Source organism: Ascidiella aspersa, chromosome 3, assembly GCF_963924565.1.
Source record: "Ascidiella aspersa chromosome 3, kaAscAspe10.2, whole genome shotgun sequence".
NCBI lineage: Eukaryota > Metazoa > Chordata > Ascidiacea > Phlebobranchia > Ascidiidae > Ascidiella > Ascidiella aspersa.
The window spans coordinates 23277185-23298981 of NC_139449.1; the positions used below are offsets into that span (position 1 = coordinate 23277185).

General features: G+C 35.2%; 2 protein-coding genes across 2 annotated transcripts; both read left to right on the forward strand.

Moving 5' to 3' along the window:
- The first annotated feature begins 6080 nt into the window (after positions 1-6080).
- Positions 6081-13284, forward strand: LOC146160949 (ADP-ribose pyrophosphatase-like). Its single transcript, XM_083383558.1, has 8 exons — positions 6081-6337; positions 7274-7427; positions 8050-8131; positions 8417-8523; positions 8886-8997; positions 9219-9362; positions 9948-10032; positions 11074-13284. The coding sequence occupies exons 1-8, from the start codon at positions 6235-6237 to the stop codon at positions 11220-11222; spliced, it is 936 nt and encodes a 311-aa protein (XP_083239684.1). The 5' UTR covers positions 6081-6234; the 3' UTR covers positions 11223-13284.
- A 70-nt stretch (positions 13285-13354) lies between these two features.
- On the forward strand, positions 13355-21483 carry LOC146160950 (uncharacterized). The gene is made up of 16 exons (XM_083385057.1): positions 13355-13554; positions 14049-14147; positions 14922-15065; positions 15738-15867; positions 16048-16180; positions 16244-16378; positions 16602-16759; positions 16838-16967; positions 17149-17259; positions 18564-18740; positions 18978-19164; positions 19236-19374; positions 19666-19802; positions 19875-20040; positions 20160-20292; positions 20430-21483. The coding sequence occupies exons 1-16, from the start codon at positions 13385-13387 to the stop codon at positions 20699-20701; spliced, it is 2421 nt and encodes an 806-aa protein (XP_083241183.1). The 5' UTR covers positions 13355-13384; the 3' UTR covers positions 20702-21483.
- Positions 21484-21797: the final 314 nt, after the last annotated feature.

The window sequence follows — 21797 nt, forward strand, 5'->3', positions numbered from 1 at the left end:
CAGCGTTTTAAAAGTACTCAATAAATGTGATGTGCCGATCCCAGCAATCGAATTACCGAAACAGCACAACACACTTTTCGACACAAGTTTTATCAACAAATCCGAAAAAATTACCAAAGGGTTGAAAATACCGCAGAATACAGTGATTTGCATTTTGTTATAACAGGCAAAACTTATTACAATTATAAGCCTATATTACGCCTGAAATCAGCCACCTATTGAAACAAATTATTTTTGACAAACTAAATGTTTGGTTGTTAATTATATTAACCAGCACGGCAAGAAAGTAAACAACTTCTTTATTATTATGTGTGTTATCAGTTCAAAAGTAAACCATTTTTATTTAAATCAAAAATGTGCGCCGAAAAGTTTCTAAATTTCGCTCACTTCGCTTATTTCAAAAATTAACATTTCATCTAAAGGTTTTTTGCATCTCATCAGGATCTACTTCCGCTTTTGACCTTACAATCTAATTGGTACGACTTATAAATAAATAGCAAATGAATAAAAATTTTTTAACTAAATGTGCAAAAAAAAAATTAACTGAGAATTAAGTATCGCAAAGTAAAACAGTTTAATACTGGATGTCAACGCTTTACAGATGCTACCTTAATGGCTGGTAAACACACTATAGATCGTAAAAGTGAAATAGTTGGATCTTGCAGCTACGATTCAAATATTCAATGAACATAATTCATATTAATTTATCGATCAATTTTTTTTTCATCTTTTTACTTTCAATCTGAACTCTTTAGTGGTTTGTTTGTAGTAAATACATTCCAATTTGGGTGACAAAGTTTGCAAACCAATTTCTTATTAGTGATACACAATGCATTTTCGTGCGCTGCCCCTTACAAGTCCACATCGATCTTTCCAGTTTAACACCACTGGCCTAAATATTTATCGTCATTTTAGTTCGAGTGCCTAATTTAAAATTATTTGAAAGAAAATAGCAAAGGTTTGATAGTATGTACCCCAAAACCAGACAATTTCAGAAAACTTAGGTATGGCTATTCCTAGCAATCTTGTCTTTTAAATTTGTGAAACGGTTTTTCAAAATATATCGCCCACGTTTATAACCTGAGAAGAGAATTAGCAATTTTTTAGGCTAATTAGGTTACTTAATTGAAATAGTTGAAGTCCCTCAACAGTGCTTGGCGGTCACCCATACCAAACCTTAAAATACTTTTTATGTCCATGAATGGATCAAAGTCGCTGCAGAGCTCTCTCCATGTGCTTACACAAAGCGCTGGCAAACTCAATATGACATCATTAGTTTCTTTAACATGTTCAAGATGATGTTGTGCTGAACACCCTACAGCGACTTGGACTCCAGTGATATCAGATGAGCAATAAACAATTCATTAGAGTAGACCAGGGGTGGGCAACGTGCTGCCCTTCACCTTCTTCCAGCTAATTTTCCCTAAATAAGGCTATGAGTGTGCACCATGTTTGGACTTTTGCTCTATCAGCTTCCTGTTTGAAATGCGATGTAACCCATAGACTACACGCTACACCAATGCAGTTGAACTCGAATGGGAAGCATCTATTACAAAACAATCTTTATTCATAAAGTTTTAAGGCTGTTAATTAAATTGCATTGAGTCGATCAGTACGAGAAAGGCGTCTTCGAATTGTAGGAAAGTTATTTCTGGACCCGAAGTAGACAGCACTGACAAAACGCCGTAGTTGCAGCCTAGTAGCTCATTAGTTTTTTCTAGTAAAAGCTGAAAATATGAATTAGTGTTTATTTGATGTGCGGCCCTCCTGTAAGCATTACATTTGGAGTAGACAGTGAAAATGTGTTACTGAGTTGTCTGATATCACTGATATCATGGTATATTATCCAGTTGATTTCAATTGTAAGTTTTCGGCAGCTTTTATTACAAATCGACGAACACTAGGCCTACCATGCTATTTCAATTTAAAATGTCATTGGTTAAATTTTACCTGCTTATAAAGTTTAAAGTCCAAGTCCAAAGTTCAAATTATTGCTTTAGCAATGTCATGGGACCTAATCCAAGTCCCTAAAAGTAAACATGAGAGGAACACATTCTTCGAGCATTATATCGCAGTGCAATTGCACCAAACACAATATATAAAAAGCGATTTACCACTTTTACGCATAGAAAATAAAGTAAATACACAAATTATCAAAAAAATCAAAAAACGATCTGATACTTAACCTTGCCTAAATGCCCTATGTTTAAGTCAAATCGTTTGACCATAGGACTTAAGTCCAGTTATCTATTTTTATTAAATAATACATTTTTGGTCATATTTACCACCTCAAAGGGTGCCTACCGTGTCTGCCAGTTGAGTAGGCCTGCTAAAAAACAATCAAAAAAAAGCTTTTTGTTCACCTCTTTAAACGGATTTAGCCCAGGGTTTAAGGTGAAATAATTTTTTTTATGAACGCATGATAAAGTAGAATATTAAGCGCACACAATGAGATGACGCAACAAAGTTACGTCATAAAACAGACAAGAAACCTTTTATTCTCCGTCGATCCCGTGGGCAAGTATGTAACTGTTATCTTTGAGCCTCAGGGGCGGATCTAGGGGGGGGGGGGCGATATGGCCATGCCCCCCCCCCCCCCCCAAACTAAAAAATATGTACATTTTTTTACTTAATAGGCAGCTTATTTTCGCGGTTCCCTATGGCCTATTTTCGCCAAAATAAGACATATTTTTAAGCTTTGTATTGGTGTACGAGCTTATGGCGCCATATAATGAATATTTCAAAAAAATGGTAAAATTCGCTTTGCGCACTCGCGCAAAGCGGCGTTTTTCAAATTTGCAGAGACGGCTTAAGTGACCGTACGCTGACCTCGACTATATAATAACTAACTTATATCGAAGTACAATTAAAAGCTTTTTTGTTGTTAATGCAAATCTGTATCAGAACCAGCCTGCCAATATACTCCATCCGGCCGCCGCCTCTTTGACAAATTAGGCACGAGTCCATTTTAAATATTTTTTGACTATTTTAAGTGTGTAAATGCAAAACATTTTCGCGCTTCGCGCTAATGATCTTTATACATCCAGTGTGTTTACGTTTTGATGCTCTTTTTGAACTAGATCAGCGCTTCTTTAGTGTTGCGCCGTGGAAAGCTGCCAAGTGCGTCGTGGACAAACGAAAAACGTTTTTCAAACATAATCGACAAATATATTTTAACCATTTTTTTTAAATGTAACAAAAACAAGAAATTTAAAAGAAATACCGGTCTACCAAAAAAATCGCGCTCGCTTCGCTCGCCAGGTCTGCCCCAAAGGGTTTACAAACACTAAAATAGATTAACTATAAAATTTATCGCGTTTTCTAAAGTAGTTTTATTACACTTTATTAATAGTAGTAGGGGAATGGCGACGTGTGGACTCGAATTTTAAACAAAGTATACGCTTTTTTTTTGCGAATTTGCGCCAAGACTTTACTGCCTCCTTAAAAGTAATTATAAACACGTTTAGAAAGTGCAAAAAATCCGAGGCCCACCTGATTCACAATTGTTATAAAGTTGTAATAACACAAAATCTCAACATATGTTGTGCGACCGCAGAGACCTTTCTGAGTTTAGTTTTAGCCCACGACTATAAGGTCGGCAACCTTTGTGTAAGGATTTGAATAACCTATCCAATGTTAGGATTAACTCTGCATAGAGTTTTGCTCATTTCAGCAACCTTATTTGGCAAAAACCAACTATACGCTAACTTAAAAATTGAGAGAAGTGTCATGAAAGAACCACAGCTGACCGCAGCAGACAACGCTATGGTTTTATTGCGACGTGACCTCGGCGCTTTTTCGGAAGCATGTGCGGTTGCTCTCGTCTTTTCGGGAAAAAGCAAGATGTGTATAGACAATAGACATGGTAGCGTCTTTCAGCGATATTCTTCATACCGGGTCAAACTAGGAAACCGGCCCACTGTAGAGGCTAACCTTATTACTTTTTCGTGCTTTCAAAAGGTCTGTTTTTCGCGTTATTTTGCAGGAGTTAGTTTATTCGGCCAGCCGATGTTATTTTTACCTGAATTATGACGTCACGCAATGGTATACTTTTGTGACGTCATATCTGAAAAAATTGTGACGTCATGTCTGAAAAAATTTCATGGCCCTCCCCAAACTGAAATCCTAGATCCGCGCCTGTTGAGCCTAAATACATTACAAGAAAGGACGACAAAGCATTTGCGCGAAGCGAACAATCGTTTATTTCAGGGCGGACCTTTGAAGCGTTGAAAGTGGACGTACAAAATATCATCTAGTTTTATGAACAAATGATTAACTGATTTGCCATACGATTACATAGACAGATTTTCCCACGAGCCAATTATAGCAGAACAATAAATCGCGTTAATTCTTCCGAGTCATGTCGCATTCGGACTTTTTTTAAATAATTACCTACAAAACATTGTTTATTTTCGTATCTGGAACTTTGCTAATACTAGTCTTGAATGCCTGCTAGGTTAAATTGCCTAAAAATAATTTTACAGGAAAACAGAAACTATTCATAAAATATTAGCAACTAATAGTGCGAAAAGCACATTTACAAACCTGATATTTTTTTTCTCGTTAAAGCGAAAATTAACTTTTACCGTGTAGCCTACGGTTGTCCGGAAATAACTATTTTACCGGAAGGCCGTTCCGAATCGTTTACGGCTATTCCGACCGTTCCGGGTACCGTAGGCTACCTTAAACATAACATAATGTCATAAAAGCGTCATAACATAATGTCATAAAAGAATGAATTCTAAAGATTATGTTCTTTTCGAACGAAATCGTGCGCAAATATGCAGATGAAATCAGTATAATCGCTCAAATAGAGCGAAAAATTACCTTTAGCATGTTTAAATTCGCAAAACTTTCAATTTAAAAGGCGGCGTATCAGGCATGTAAAAGAGATTCGCATAGGCTATTGCTCGAAATGTGGCATTCTAATTTAACAGAAATTACACGGGCAATAACATAAGTTCCATTATGCACAGATCTGTAATGTAGCTTAAAAATGAATGTTAAAGCTAAAAGGGAAATTAACATTATCTTAAAGCGTTTTCGATACGCATTTGTCATCCTTCAGTTAATCCAAAGACTGATAAACATGTCGTTGGTTAATCTGACATAAAATACAGGGTGTCCATAAAGTCTTTTTACAATTTAAAAAAATTATTAAAAAATGAAATGATGAGATATCGCAATGAGGTTAATTTTATGTTATTCAGTATTTCATAAAGTTTTTATTGACACTAAAATTTATTGTTCCAGACAAAAATTCGAAATAAACCGTTTAAATGTGCTTCGTGCAACTAATGGTGCCCATATCGAAGTGTATTAAATAAAGTAATGATATTTTTAATTAAATGTTGATTAAATGTTTAGAAGTGTATTTAATGCAGGGAGTCGAACCGTTTGACTTTTCCGGTTCAGGTTCGTTTCGGTTTCAAAGATTTTTTCGGAATTCAGTTCAGTTCCGGTTTCGGTTTCGAGCAATTTAAAAGTTCCGGTTCAGCTCCGGTTCGACCATCGTTATTTCACAACCGGTTCATAAAGTTCCGGTTCGGATACAATATAAGTTGCGTTAAATCTCAAAATGTGGGTCGATAAATGTAGATATAATCTTTGAATTGTAAGTCATTTGATCTAAGTTACGTGATGTTTTAAAAAACCAGCACTCATTACTGAAATATCTAAAATTTAAAAAATAAACATTTTATTTATTTAATATTCATATATTTTTCATAAGATTTCGAACATGGCGTAAATTGACTCTGTAAAATAGAAGTTGTGACGTTATGCTGGAGCGAACCGCTTTTATTTAAAAAATCTTACAAAACCCGGTTCAGTATCCTGCATTAAATCAGAGAGTCGAACCGGAACCGAACCGAAACTTTATGAACCGGTTTTTGGCAATTTTGTCCGAACCGTAACCGAACCTGAACCGGTTTTTATAAGATTTTAAGGAGCCGAACCGGAACTGAACCGAATAATTTGAAAGTACCTGAACCTAAACTGGACCCGAACCTGTAAACAAAAGCAAGAGACTTTAGGAACACCCTATATCCAAACCTCATTTAAAAAAAGTGAAACGCAATTCTTTTAGCATTCATAGAACCCCCTAGGTGGGGCTACAATTGCGTTTGCGTAAATAAACAAAATTTGAATAGCTCGTATGTAAAGGATAATAATTGACCGAGTTGAATCTGAGAGAAAAAATGCTATAGGTTAAGATATATTTGAACGGCAGTTATGTTGACTTTATTCGGTTGTTCTGCATTCATCGCAAGAGCTCTTGTTCCTTCAAAGTTCATAATGCCTAAAGATATAACCAGACCCTTATCTCACGTTAAAGGTAAGTGCTAAAACTTCTTAAGCATATTAACGTTAAACATTATAATTTTCTATCGTTAACGAATCAAATGTTAAATCCATTTTCTGTTTGATTTTAGTAAAAATGATTGATTGGTCAATTGCTTACCACCGTCTAGCTTTGCTAGCTAGTCACACAAAAGCCTTAAGTTTAATTTTAAAAACAAAGTAGACATATGAAATGTGGGCGCTTGTCTAGAATCTTACCACAATTATTAAATCAACGCACATTGTTTGGGTTAGGGTGCGAGTTAGTGTTTGGGTGTGGTCAAGTATTATTATATTTATTCAATGAAACATTCACACATATGTGTGTTAATAACTGAGATCTAGCTCTTCGAAGCTGCTTTTTGACCAACGACTACGGCTTATGTATAATTAGTACATCGAAAGCCATCGCAGACTCGGCGAATCTGTTGATCTATAATGCAAGCAGAGCAGACTAGAAAATCTGCGATGGCTTTCGGTGTACTTATTATATTTATTGTTTAATAATAATACTTAACCCACCCTAACCAAAATTCTAACCCGCACCCTAGCCCAAATAATGTGCGTTGTGGTAGAATTCTAGACTAGCATTGAAATGTGCCAAAAAGGACTTTATTATTGAAATTAATAAAACAGCAAATTATTTTAAAGTTTAAAATGTGTATGTTGGGCCTCTTATTTTTGCTTTGCATTCCAAAAAAGACCAGTCTGCATTTCATGGCACTTTGCACTGAGATGTTCTGTATGCAGCTCCAAATTTTAAAATTTACTACTTCAGGTGATAAAAATCTGCCACAGAATGCAGAATGGGTCAGGGCTATAGCTACTACTAACAAATTAACAATAACCCATTTATTTGTTTAAGAAGTATAAACAGTAAGTTATCTCCTATATTCTTACCCCTGTAGGAAATGCATTATTTTGTGTTTAGCTCTGTCATTCGAATACCCAGGATCCAAGGCACAAAGGTTTGTTGTTTCCAATGAAAAGGTGCCATGGGACACTGAATTTCCAGAGTACAGTCCAGTTGAATATACTGCGCCATCAGTACAGAAAGGACCGGTTTGGGCAGACCCAGATATAAGGTGAGTCTTTTGATTTCAAAATATATGTTCTAATTGTAAACATCTGAAGTTTAGCAGTACTTTATTATGAAAGAGGCTAATTTACCTTGACATAAAAGTACTTTACATCTATATACAATTGCTAATAAATGTATGTGTCTTAGAGCGAGACAGGCAAAAAACCGATAGGAGCTTCCTGATAATATTTACCCGGCTAACAAACTTATTTAAATGAATTAAGGAATAAATCTTTTAAACAATGCAAAACTTAGAAAATAAAAAAGAAATACCACCACCCAAACCCAAATGCTAACCCAAACCCTAATCAAAATCAATGTATAATAATCACTAATGAGTGTATGTGTACCCAAAAAAACTGAGAAAATATAGTGGAATAAAACAATAACCAGACATTTTTTTGTAAAATTGCACTGGTATAATTGTGAGTTTAATAAATACTATTTGAAGAAGAATTAAATATATTAAGTATATATGTTTTTTCAACTGTTTGGAAAGTCTGTGAGCTTAACAATTCAACTGGTGTTGTCCAAAAATGTTTGGGCATAGTTTTTTAATTTCGCACAAAATGAAAAAAAAGAATAAAAAATATTAAATCAATAAAGTAGCTGAATCTACATTGCAGAAATCCTGACAATGTGAACAAGGTGAAGTTTAACAAACTTGATGGTCCAGTAAATAGACAAAGTTTCTCAGGAATCTATGAGGTAAGTTTGATTTAAAATGTGGTGACAGGGCAAAACAGTAGTAACATGATTGGCCCTGATAAAATACAGATTTTAATTAATGCTGTACAAAATATGTTTTTGATGCACAAAATTGCAATGTACCATTTATATTCATTTATGGATATATGTTTCAATATATTTGTTGTCTAATTCAATTAAAATTTAAATTGCATGAAGTGATTAAAGTTTAAGTCACATGAACAGGAACAACCATAGATATTTGCATTTTTATTGACATGCAAATATAAGGTGTAATGTAAACAGATCATCCAATCTCTGCCTCGAAATCCAATTGGAAGAACTGGAATTTGTGGACGAGGACTCCTTGGTAAATGGGGTCCAAATCATGCTGCAGATCCAATTGTCACCAGGTTTGAATAATAAGTTTGTTTATTAACATTTAGTGTTGGTGTATTAACGATTAACTACAAGCCTTTGGGCATTGGTTGTCTGTTATTGGAATTTGCAAAGTGTTTATTGTTTTTAATCAATTGGAACATGGAAAGGTTGCATGGTTCACTTGAAACCTCAAGATATTGTATGGTTGTATTTTTAAATAAATTAATAAAAAAAAACATACAGTAGTTTCACACATAACTTAAGCTATGGTAAATTTTCATCAGATTTTTCAGTATAGTTTAATCTGTTTAGTGTTTTTTTATTTTTTTACAGTGTAGTTTTGTAAAAATTTTGTAATAAACAATTATCTTAATGGTTTAAAAAAATATTTCAGATGGAAACGTACACTAAATGGTTCTGTTGTCATTCATCCTAACAGTAAAAAGCCAATTCTCCAGGTTGTCGCAATTCAAAGAAGGGACACACTTGAATGGGCTCTTCCAGGAGTAAGTGTAACACTAAAAAAATATTGATAAATTATATATTATATTTTGTAGTAATTAACAGAGGCTCATAAGAAAGTAATTCTAATATGAGCCTGGTCGTATATTGTGTTCTAAAAAAATATATGTGATAATGAACGCTATGTCGATTTCCTTTACATAAATGTATATACTTATATAGTGATTTAGCTAAGCGTGTAAAGCTTAAATTGTTTGACGAACAGGGAATGGTTGATGGAAACGAGACGGTTTCTGTTACCCTTAAGCGTGAGTTCAGTGAGGAGGCTTTAAACTCCTTAGAAGCAAGTGACCAAGAAAAAGCACAAATTTCCGAAAGAATCAACAACCTGTTTAAGCACGGTGTTGAGGTAGATGCTAATTGTACACGATTTGTAGCGCAGCTGTGGGCCGTTTTTTTTATTATTGCGGTTGTGCAAGTTGTCAGAGAAAAAATGCGTAATGGAATATATCCTATGTGACACAGCAACGGTGTTATCATTACTCCATGTGTCTATTGCACCATATGTTTATTGCATAATAAGTTGCATGGTGTGTCTATTGCCTCATTATTGCCGTTTGTGTTGGTTTTGTTACGTTCTTTGTTTAGTTTTGTTAACAATTCTTCTCCCACAAATCGGGAAACAAGTAGTGGCGAAATCCCCTACGTATGACGCAAAGTTGTCGGATGTACAATCTACATTAATCTAAAATACTTTACAAAAACTTATATCACTAACTAAGTAACTGCGTTGTACGTCAAAGGGTTCACATCGCTTTTTGTGTTGTTATCCTCATCTTGACTTTAATTCATAAAACATTTTTTCCCAGTATTATTTGACGCTTCTCGTCGATGCAAATTATGTTCCCTGTAAAGTAGGTCTGAAAGGATTGGCCTCATTACACCCATAGTTCTAGAATAATTCGAATTGACCTAATACTGCTTTCTTGCCTAGGTCTACAAGGGATATGTTGACGATCCTCGCAACACTGACAACGCATGGATGGAAACTGTTGCAGTTAACTTCCACGACGATACAGGTTTGAATAAATTCTCATGTGACCATCAGTATCCCAAATTGCTACATACTTTACATAACAGGTGAAGCGTAACGGTAAGCTGATAACGCCAACGCATACTAACTTATATTTTGAGTACGATTTTATCTAAAATCTAATGAATGTTTCTTCATTCGTGTTGAGGTATTTTGTGATGTGTTTTTTACAGTTCAATGTGCAGATTAAAACATATTTTTCTCAAATAAATAGAAATTTCAGTTATTTGATTGACAGACTGAAAACTGACTCAAGTTAAGGATATGGCAGTACAAATTTTAAGGTGTGTGTCACTGTTTACTATTGGATAAGCCCTTCTAAAAAGGCCCTCTTGAACTACACAATACCCTCCTGGTAAAATACAGTGGCACGGCATTATAGCCCAGGCAAAGTTTACAACAACTTCAAAACCCCTTCTAGTTTGTAATGTTTAGCATTAAACCAAAGTAATAATAAGGCTAAATTACCAGAGCACTTAAAGTAAATATACCACGTGAAAAATTGCGAAAATGCAAGCTTCTCTGTTTCATATAGTAGTCGTCGTAAAAGATCTCTGTATATAAAGTTCTTTAAAAGCTCGTCACAACTGAGGCGGTTACCTAATGCATGTGCTTAGAAGTTAGCGTACAAAACATGATTAACTTCTTTCTCCAGTTTTTCAGCGTTCTATCAAGCAAATATTTAAATTACAAAACGCGAAGGAAGTATTGTTGTCAGTTACGCGCGAATGCGTTTACATATAATATTATGACATAAAAACTATCTGTTACGGCCTATCTTGCTGCAAAACAAGCCTATATGATAGAATTTATTTCCTTTTAACGCAACTGTACGTTGCGCATTCGACAGTATTTTTCTCACCTGTCCTATACAAAACGCAGTAATCGTAGAGTTGGCCTTCAAGCTATGTCATTAGACCTTGGCCACACACTCAAATAGCTGCCTGCTAGCGTCTAAAATCGGTTGTCTTTTCGTCGAATTGCATCTGAAACCAGTCTTAACCAGTACGCGTTTTTTTTTCGCCAGGCGACAGCGCTGGTAAACTTCCACTGGAGGCTGGTGACGACGCTGGGGCGGTTCGCTGGATGGACTTGGATGGCAAAATGCAACTCTACGCCAGTCACGCCAAGTTCGTCGAAACTGTGGCTGGAAATCACAAAGCACATTGGCTGTAAATCACCAAGCACATTGGCGGCTCGACGACCAATGAGCGCCTAAAACTGAATAGCGCCTCTTGTTTTACCCTTTTAAAAATTGCACTCGCTTTAGTGAGTGCTGGCAGTTTCCTTATGCATATTCGTCAATAGTACAAATATTGTGTTATGCTTTGTACTATGGGCTTCCGCTTTATCCAATGGCCTGATACCCGCTTGTCCAGCGCTAATTTATCATTTGCACAGGATTTGTTAAAAATCACAAGTTAACTGTTTGGATATAATCGACAAAAATAAGGTTGAAAAAAGACGACATGTTTTTTAGTTTATTTAAAATAAGGTTTAACGTCATACCACATTAGCATTTTACACTCCGCCTATTTTATTGCGACGCGAGAACGATTGATTTTTGTTTATCGCAGTTATGTAAAAAATGTTTGTTACCTTTTCAGTCATATTCCATATATTTTTTTTAATAGTTAACTGTGATTTGCTTGATACATCTTCAAATGGGGTGCTAACTGTTGTCTTCATTTGACTAAGATGCAATGTATTTCGACCCACTATTAGGACCAAAAATTGGAGAAGTTTGCCACAAGCAGATGTTGGCGCATCAAGAAAGCATTATTTTACCTGGTATTTACCCAGATGTTTTTCTGTTTTAATTAATGCAGCGCGATTTGTTTTGTTTGATGTGCCCTTGAGGCAGGGGTTGGCAATCTGATGCTTGTGGCCGGATTCGGCGCACTAATTTAAATCATTCGGCCCGCCACCTACTTTAGAGACTGGGTTCGAGGCCATTACTCATAGTTTCTAGATATTTCAACTGGGTAAATGCGAAGTTGTTTATGCATCTAATATGTTTTGAAGAAATATTTTTGTTTTGCCTGCTCTGGATTGGACAATCAACCAGGGAACTCGTTGTATCTAAATCTATTTTTTTCGCTTCACGTCAATTGTGCCTTTTGAGAATGAACATAACATCGAAAATTCAGCAGTCCCTGTCATATTACGCTATAAACTAGATTAAGAAATGCGTTTATTGTGTTACACCCTAAATTACTTTTATGACACATTTGCATAGTGACCATTAATGTCGCCACTCAAAATTTAAATCAAAAAAACGCATTTTTGGCGCTTTGTTAAATGTGGTTAGACCCATTTTTAATTGCAAAATCTTATTAACAGTTAAATATCTATAAACTAACATTTTAGCAAAATTATTTTCGAGTAAAATTGATAACGGCCCGCAGAGACCTTTTTGAGTTTTTTTTTCGTGTTTTCACTGCAAAGTATATTTTGATGTATTTAGAATAATGCACTGTTTTTAAATTTTGTTCTTTCTATTTAGATACGGTCTTGTCGAATCCTTTTAATTGCATTTCATTTGACATTTTTGAGTTATCCACCTATGTTGGTGTGCGTGTTGTGCCTTTCATTTTGCAATTGATGATATTTTGTGTTGTAACTAGCCGCGTCGGGTTTTCTATTTTAATTAAATAATTTATATTCAAGTATGTTTCTCGGGATTTAGATTTTGCTATTTTGTTTCACCTACTATGGCTATGCATAGAAAGGTATTTTAACCTGTAGCCACATTGCAAAATTGCAACTGACATTTAACACCCTTTATCAGCAGTCGTTTTCCAAAATAGTTTTGCGCATGTTTTTCGAAAACTTTATCGTTTCTCTTAATTTCTTTTACCAACGCCTATGGGAACAACACGCGCAAAAATACGCGCCTTTATACGCGTATCCTCTCTATGGTCAACTTTGAGAAACTCGCTACAACAACATTCGTATAGATAATTTGTTTATTCAACACTAATTGTTTGTTTGTGTGACTGTAGTGTATAGTGTGTTATTTACTGTTCCATAAGCACAATTTGAAATAAAGGCTCTGTAAAACCGGAGTTTCCTTCTTGTTACTACAAATTTATACTAAACGAAACTTTTTTTGCGGCTTTTCGATGATTTCATTCAATTTCTTCCGTGCCTACGGGTAAGTTATTCCTCACACATTGTATAGCCCAAGCGTGCACAATTAAACGTCACTTTGAGCAACATGACCACTGAAACTTGCTGCAGGCGATAAGTTCAAATTTCTACGTTTCTGAGTGCTGAACGAGTCAGTTGCTGCTGGTTCATTCGAAGTTGTGTTTTGTCGAGCAGTTACTTCAATAATGGTTGTTTACAGATTTTTTGGAATCATCATTCTTTGCCTTGCTTTTGCCAGCACCGTTTTGTCCAATTACAATTCAAATGCAGAATTTTCAAGATCAGAAGTAAATAAGTTTTGCCATAAGATTAGCGCTGACGATTCTACGGAGCAAAATTCTTCAGACACCATCACGTAAGTCATGTCTAATTTCTAACTGGAAGTTTAAATTCTATTTAGTAGCTTATTCTTCGCTTTTTTACTGGCTACGACTTTTTTCATAGTTTTGTGACCGGAAGTCGCTAAAAAGCACAAATTTTGCTGTGCTATGATGCGTTTGTTAAGAAAAATTATAATATTATTTTACAGGGACTAGGGAGAGGTGTCACACATAATGTGTTTTAAATTTTTGTCTTTCAGCAGTAAATTTTAGGTTAACAGGCCACTGTCGCTTCTATATCTTGAGACTTGCCGCCCCGAAAATGGCATCCCCGTATAGCCCAAGTTACACAAAGAGAAATTTCAATTTGCCGAGTTTTAAAACTAGGCATCCCAAAAGGATTCGTGTTTGTCTAGTTTGACGTAATAAAACTAATTAGACAAAGTGTCATTATCCGAATAAATTAATGTTTTTATCAAATACACAAGTTAGCCAACCCCCTGTATAGCCTACACATTTCTGTTTTAAGTATTTCAGGTAACGCCTACCCCTTGTTGACCTGCACCGATTTAAACTTTACAAATGCAACCAAAGAGGTTTTCACCGATATCCGCGGGATTCTGATATCGTAAGTGTAGTCTAATTTACAGTTAAATGCATATAGATATTTCTTCCATTTTCTTTCTATGATCCAAACAAAACCACAAAGGTTGTAAAAAAGATCTAAAACAACTTTATTTAACAAAAGCAGAATACTCACAGTGACTGTACTGGATTGCAATTCTGTTATTGGTTTTTTAAACTTGTTAATAGTTTTATATTCATATATAACTTCGGTGTCTTCGTTGTGTTTACAGAAATTAGCAGAACTGATGATGCTTTTTTGCGTAACTATATAGTATTCTGCTTTTGTTAAATAAAGTTGTTTTAGATCTTTTTTACAACCTTTGTGGTTTTGTTCGGATCATATGATATGGAAAAAAGACCAACAACTAGAAATGTCGGAGCAGGCTTAGATCCCGATATTAACAAAAATAATAGTAATAATATTATTATTGTTTCATCAATTTTCTTTCTATGTTTTAGTTTAATAAACCGTTTAATAGTTGACAAATGGTGTTTTATGAAAAATGCCCTTTAAAAATTGTAAAAATTCAGTCCTTCCTTTAAGTTAGGCCCTTAGCTAATTTAAGGCGGACTATTGAGGATGTCTTATATTCTGGATCACAGCCAACACCCGAAGTAATGATATCGGTACTCGTCCGATATTCATGTGTTGTCGGTTCCGATCTGATATCAAATTGATTTATGCAGAACAGACATGTTTTTCGACTTAACATCGAGTAATATCAGATAACCCTAAACACCAATTTAAACTGTTGTTTTGTTGTTGTTCATTCAGGGCCGGAAGAATAACGGACATCCGTTTGCAAGATCTCGCACGATTTTCCAATCTTGAAACTTTGTCCTTTATAAACAACTCTTTCCTAGACGTTACACCAACATCGAATGCTACACTTACCAGTGTGACAGCATTGCATATAAGGTGGAACTTTCATTAAATCTTATTTTTATCCTTCGTTGTATTTAGTTACTATTGAAAGTAGGGCTGCGGAGTCAGATTAGGAGTAGCTTATGACACTGGACTGGAGATTCGATGAAGTTAGACTCTCGATTCCTACGTGCACATGGGCAGTACCAAAACTCTATAAAACGGGCCGCAATTTGTAAATTGTAAAAGTGGAATAGCATATGGTGAAATATTTTTCAACACGTATTGTGTATGTCTGAGTTATATATATGATTCCTCTTTAATAAGATTTCTGTAGCACCCTATTTAAGTGGGAGAAAAACTGTATAGGAGAATAATAGCCGGGACTCGGCAGAATCGGCAAAAAATAAACTCGAATATTTTTAACCGTTCCGCAGCCCTGAATAAAAGGCAAAACTAACTGCACAAATTGACATGTAATTTAAAGTAGGTCTATGCGCTTCTTAACCAAAACAACGCTCTGATCAATGACCTAGGCCAGGTGTCGGCAACCTATACGGCCCGCCAGGAAAAATCATTCGGCCCGCGGCCACAAACTTGACACAAGGCCATGTCTCGTACTTTTATCAATGTTAAAATGCATAGATGTGGTTGGCTATTGGCTATTGACTATGTATATTTATGTTTTATTGGTATGCTTACAAAAACGTTAATCATTTCTTACAGCGAATCACCCCTCAATTCTGTACCTGTTGCCTTGCTAAATCGCCTGCCTAAGCTGAGGTACCTGTCACTTACCGGCAACAATATAGCGTTGATTGCAGGAGATGAATTTTCCAACTTGACTTTGCTGAAGGTTTTTATTGTCCTTGTATTTCTCCTATAGGCTACACATCACCAGCTTTGTGCTTCAATAAATGCATATTATGTTCATTTTATGTGATTCTATTTTAATTGATTGATGATTCCTGATAAGAATTACGGATGCGACCATTAATAAGCAACCACTTTTTTTTCTTTTTGCAATGTATTCAAGACTCTTTATTTGGGCGGAAACCAAATTCTGTCGATGAACCTTTCATTCTTGGCGAGAACACCAAATATCAAAATATTGGGCTTAAGAAATGTTGGATTAGATGTCATTCCTACTGGCTTGAAAAAAGCAAAGTGTAAGTTGATAGCGGTGTTTTTAGAAACAATATTCAAACATCTATAACACGTTTTAATTACAGTCTTAACAGAATTGGACTTGTCCGATAACAACATTACTATCTTGCCATTTAAAGGATTTCGCCAAGCCTCGCAATTAGAAACTTTGAACGTCGCAAACAATCGTATCCAAAATATCTCCGCAAAGGCATTTAAAGGTAAGAAAAATATATAGAACATGTCGTTTCTTAACTTGTACTCATATGGTTTCTGCATTGTCTCCGCATAATAAATCTTCTTAATATCCAGTTCTTTATAACTTTTTTTGCTGTTTTTCTTATAAATTGAGTTTTCAATATAGTTAAATTGGTTCGGACTCACAAACATATTTAGCTCAAAAAATATATATATATATATTTGGGATATATATATTTTTAACAGGAACGTATAATCTCAAACGCATCGATCTTACTAACAATAACATCTCCACACTCCCACATTTTCTTTTCAATCTACTGCCATTGGAAAATGTAGCTTTGTGGCAAAATCCAATGATTTGCGATTGCAAGATTGCATGGCTTCAAAGTTGGATTACTGAGGTGATTTGAGTTTTTCAGCACACATTTACTTTGTAGATCATTGCTTTGGTATATAAATCATTTGCGTTGTATTCTTAGAGAATTAACAGTGGTACTCAACCTAATGTAGAATTCGAATGTTATGACCCTGTAAGAAATGAAACACTGAAATCTAACGAACAGTCTTTTAAAAATTTCGACTTGTTTTGCACCTCTCAAGACTTCACAGGTAAGTAAGTAATTTTTTTGTGAAAGCAAAGCTATCGTTGTTTTATTCTAAAAAAACGCAAGTTTCAAATAGCCTGTTGAACCATAGAAACTTTTTATTTTATTATAATGTGCAAAATATTTTAAATCAATTAAAATACGATGTTCAAAATTAAAATTTTTTTAACTTATTTCATTTGAAGGGGTAAGCAACCATTTTCCTATGAAAATGGAAAATTCTCCCAGCCAAATATTGTGCCATTCACGATGCTCTTGCTACGAGAGAAGAAGCCAGTTTCGCATGCAAAACACACGTAAGTTATTTACACCGTATATAAGCCTATATGTCAGTGGTTCTCAAACTGGGGTCCGCGGTCCTTTTGGGGTCCTCGAGACAATTTTCTGACACCGCGAAGCACCTAACAAAAAAATCAATACGACGCTCCTGAAGAAAACCAAGTTGATTATTGTTCATTCATGTCATTGTACGCTTCAAGTTAAGTTGTCCTTTGTGACGTCATATTGTTGCGTTGCGATAATAAAAATTACATTTATACAGCTTGTCACGGTTTTAACATAGCCGAGCTGATAGCAAAGAAGCAAGTCCATTCATCCCATTAATACCATTAAAACAACGTTTTATTTTGTATTTATTTGTGTACATTTTTAAGGGACCGCGAACAATAAAAAATTGCTAGGGGACCGTTGCGTAATTTTAAAAAAATAGTTTGAGAACCACTGCTATATGTCATCCTGCAATGTTTTATTGATTCCATAACTTCGCATTATAATCCCAAACAATCGCAATATCACGGGCAGTTTAATATGGTCAAGTAGACAATGTTAATAAAATAAAAAAAAATGTAAAATTATCTAGATAGCCCCAATCCAAGCGTTGTAATGACTTAAATGCACTAAAGTCACTGTTTTTAAGGAACTTTACGTACAGGTTTTTGGGCCAAAAAGTCGTGACTTCTCAATGTTAACTTACGAAGATTTTAACTTGATGACTTGTTTACAACACTGTCTATAAATGTTTAGTTTACGTTTCCTGAGATGATTACTTTTCAAGGTAGGGGTCACTGCATTGGACCGCTGGAACCAAGGCTGAAATGTACCTAAAAAATTGTATTGTATCGGAACTAATACATTTGCTTTGAACTAGATTTTGGAATCGATCCAAAATTTAAGCACATCCTTAATTGTAATATTTCATCTGTGGGTCATCAGATGACATTATGCTTTCATTTTGGGGGGTTTATTTATAAATCCTTTCAAGTTTGTTTTAAGCTGATTGTGTCAAGCATAATCAAAGGCGCTCCAAAATATGCAAGTGATGCATAGCAAGGCAATCTGAAGCTGTTGTTAATGTTGGATTAGTAGTTGGAAAAAAGTGATTTGTAGTTGGGGAAATATTTTGGCGTTTGAGAAACCTTCTTATTACACCCCTCACAACTTAGGTTGCTATCTCTCATATGTCATTATCATTTCTAATGATGACAGTTAAAAGTAGGATGTTTTCGCAACGAATAAAACAAACAAAATCATAATCGAAAAAGTAAGTGTAATTTCCTCACAAGAACATCCAATTTTATTAACGCAATATATAATGGTTAAGGTGTTATGCCCTCGGTTTATTATCCGTTATCATTGTGCGACGGAATTTTGGACCGTAAAATACCAAACAACCTTCGAAGTGACAGTAAAACAATCGTCATGGTCAACGGTGGCCTGACTTCTTTCGGCGTTGATGACGTGGGCCAATTTAAAGATTTATCAATGATTGTATTGTCTGGTAAGTATTTTATTGATAAGAACCAATTTAGATATCTGCCATCATTATTTTTCGTTTTACCCTCTATTAGCCTCGATAGGCACGAACACACTGCGTTATATATGCATTTACTGTACGAATTAAAATATATTGAAAAACAAAAGTTTTATATCCTAAAATAGAGAAATGTTTCATAGTTTGTCTTGTTCATTGGCAGCCTTTCTGTTAAAACCAATGGTTTTATTATACTTCATGCAGGCAACAAGATCAGCACTTTACATTCTTCGTCGTCTATTTTACCTGTAGTAACCCAGCTCTGCTTGGATTCAAATAAAATTACTGCAATTTCGAAAAACTTTCTAAAGAGTTTTCCTAATTTGGTAAAGCTGCGACTATACAATAATCAAATCCGTCAGTTTGACGCCGAACTATTTCATTACACTCGGTATATGTGGAGATATTTTTGTTACAATTTTAATATATCTTAATTCCTCAAAATGTTTTTTTCTTTGACAGGGCTTTGAAAAAACTATTTTTGGGTCCGAATTTAATCAAATCATTGTTTCCTGGTGATTGTCTGAACGATCTTGATTTGACCGTAGTTGGTTTAAGAGGGTTAAATATAAAAACGGTCCCAGAATCTTTAAAAAAAATGGTAAGATTACAAGCCAACTGGTGGAACTAAATGTTACTTATCCACGGCCTCCTGGCTAAATGAGTACCCTTTAAAATGCCAGTTATGTTTTGCGACTTACGCAATTTGTTCAACATTGAGTTTTTAATCAGTCATGCCAAGCAACAGACTTTTAATTCGCCTTATAATAAACTGGTATACAGAGAATAAAAAGTTACAATTCATGATGGTGTACAACCGACGATATTTGTAACTAAATTCGCCTGATAGCTATAACAACAATTACAACGGCAGTATCATATGTGCCAACAGACAAACTTGCTTAGACTCGATCTTGGCGAAAACTCCATCTCGAAATTGTCCAGTGATGATTTTGCGCAAAACGTTCACCTACAAGACCTTTCTTTGGATGCGAACAACATTTCGACGATTGAAACATCGACGTTCAGGTGCATAACCTTTTAATTATTTAACAAAAACACCATAGCATGACGCAACATTTGATTCATGCTGACTTTCAGTAGGATGACGCAACTTTTATCTTTGGATCTCTCGGAAAACGCCTTGACCTCTCTTCCCGAAGGCTTCATGATAAACTATACGAGTCCACCTTTTAGAGGAGAGTTTTGGCAAAACCCTTTACGTTGTGATTGTCATTTACGTTGGTTTCGTGAATGGACTATTCAGGTAGTAATTTTCCGATATTGTGTATTGTTATAGCTGCACAAACAAACGGCGTTTACCAAAATAGTAAAGTAAACACATTAAAAACAAATTTTTGATTAATTTGTTTTATTTGGTTTAAGAGGGAACTTCACTTTCCTTCGACCAGAATCCAATACCAATGTGATGCTCCAGCAAACATGAAGGGTAAAACCTCAGACAAAACCAGGCCAACTGAATATCAATGCGAAACTTTAGACACCACAACGGTTGACGGTATATTTTGTTTTTAATCAAAATATTACGTGTTGTTTTACATATTGCGGTGTTTTACCGATGGTCGTGTTGTTAAATGGTTTGCACAATAACGTTCCTGTCCATTTAAAAAAAATGTTTTTTTTTTCGATTTGTAGGTCATGGAATGGGTATTGAACCGATCTCAAATGATCTACCGTGTTATTCCACTGGTCAAGTACTGCTAGCGGTTTTAATCACATTCGCGTTCTCGGGAGTGGTCTTCTTTATTTTCTCACGCTACATTTTGAAGGCCGTAAAACGGCGTCTGGACAAAAGCAAACGGAAGTCGAAAAATCGAACAGATGTGAGGCTGGAGCTCTACGGGAAAATCCCTAGCCGCTCTATACTCGATGACGGCGAACGCGATAGAGACCAGTTTTTTTATTAAAAATTATATGGCTTAACAATATTCTTACCAAACAGCGTATATAAACATATTTGTTTTTTCGTTTAATCGTATTTTGACGGCAACTTACAACCCGCAGACCTGATCCGGCCAGCCAATATAGGCTCAAATCATACGACCTGCTTAGCCCGATACAATGCCACATATGTTTTGGCTATTTTAACTGCCCGTAAGTGCAAAACATTTTCGCGGTTTCGGCGAATCTTATTCGACTTTATTTTCCGCCCACAAATCGTTTCTTGATTATATACCTTTAAATCATATGTATGCTTTTGAATCTTAAATGATATTTGTCTTCTCAAACATATAGCAACGTTTAAATACTCTCCAACATATGACAACGAGAGGGAAAGTAATATGTGTAACATTTTCTTGTGTCCAATGCGTCACGTCTCATTTTAAATTAATTTTTGCCAATTTAAACAAAACAAACGCATTTTGACTTAAATATATAATTCGACTTAATTAAAAATGCATAAAAATCTTAGGTCGGACCCTGATTAAGACCTATTAAAACCCGCACGTTGTTATAATAAAACTGCTACATAGTAGGAATTTATAACGGTCCGCGGAGAAGTTAGTCAAATTACTGAGTTTGGATTGGCGCGCGACTAGAAAAAGGTTGCCGACCAATGCCACAATAATCGGTGAGCCTTGGTCACATCTTTATACTGCTTGCTTAATCGTCACACATTGTATGGTACCAGTAACCAATGGATCTTGTTTTAGTATAGGCTAGCCGCTAGCCTAATTTGTTTTTGTTTTGAACCACAATTTTTATCACAGCATTTGATTTTTAGTCCGTTTTTGCTATAATGCTTTAGGTAGCATATTCGTTATGGCTTAGATACCGCACTATAGCTTACATGACAGGAATTATCTTAACACAAAAAGGCCTTAACACCCAAAAGGCCCTAGTTACCGTGTCAACTCTTGCTTACAGGGGTGATGAACAAAATCAGAATTACTAGTTTAAAGTTAAAACAAAAAACTCATGACTATAGGTACTACGCCAATGTTTTATAGTGCATAATTGTTACACAAAATATCTAAAAACGCAACGCGGAGTCCTACTTTT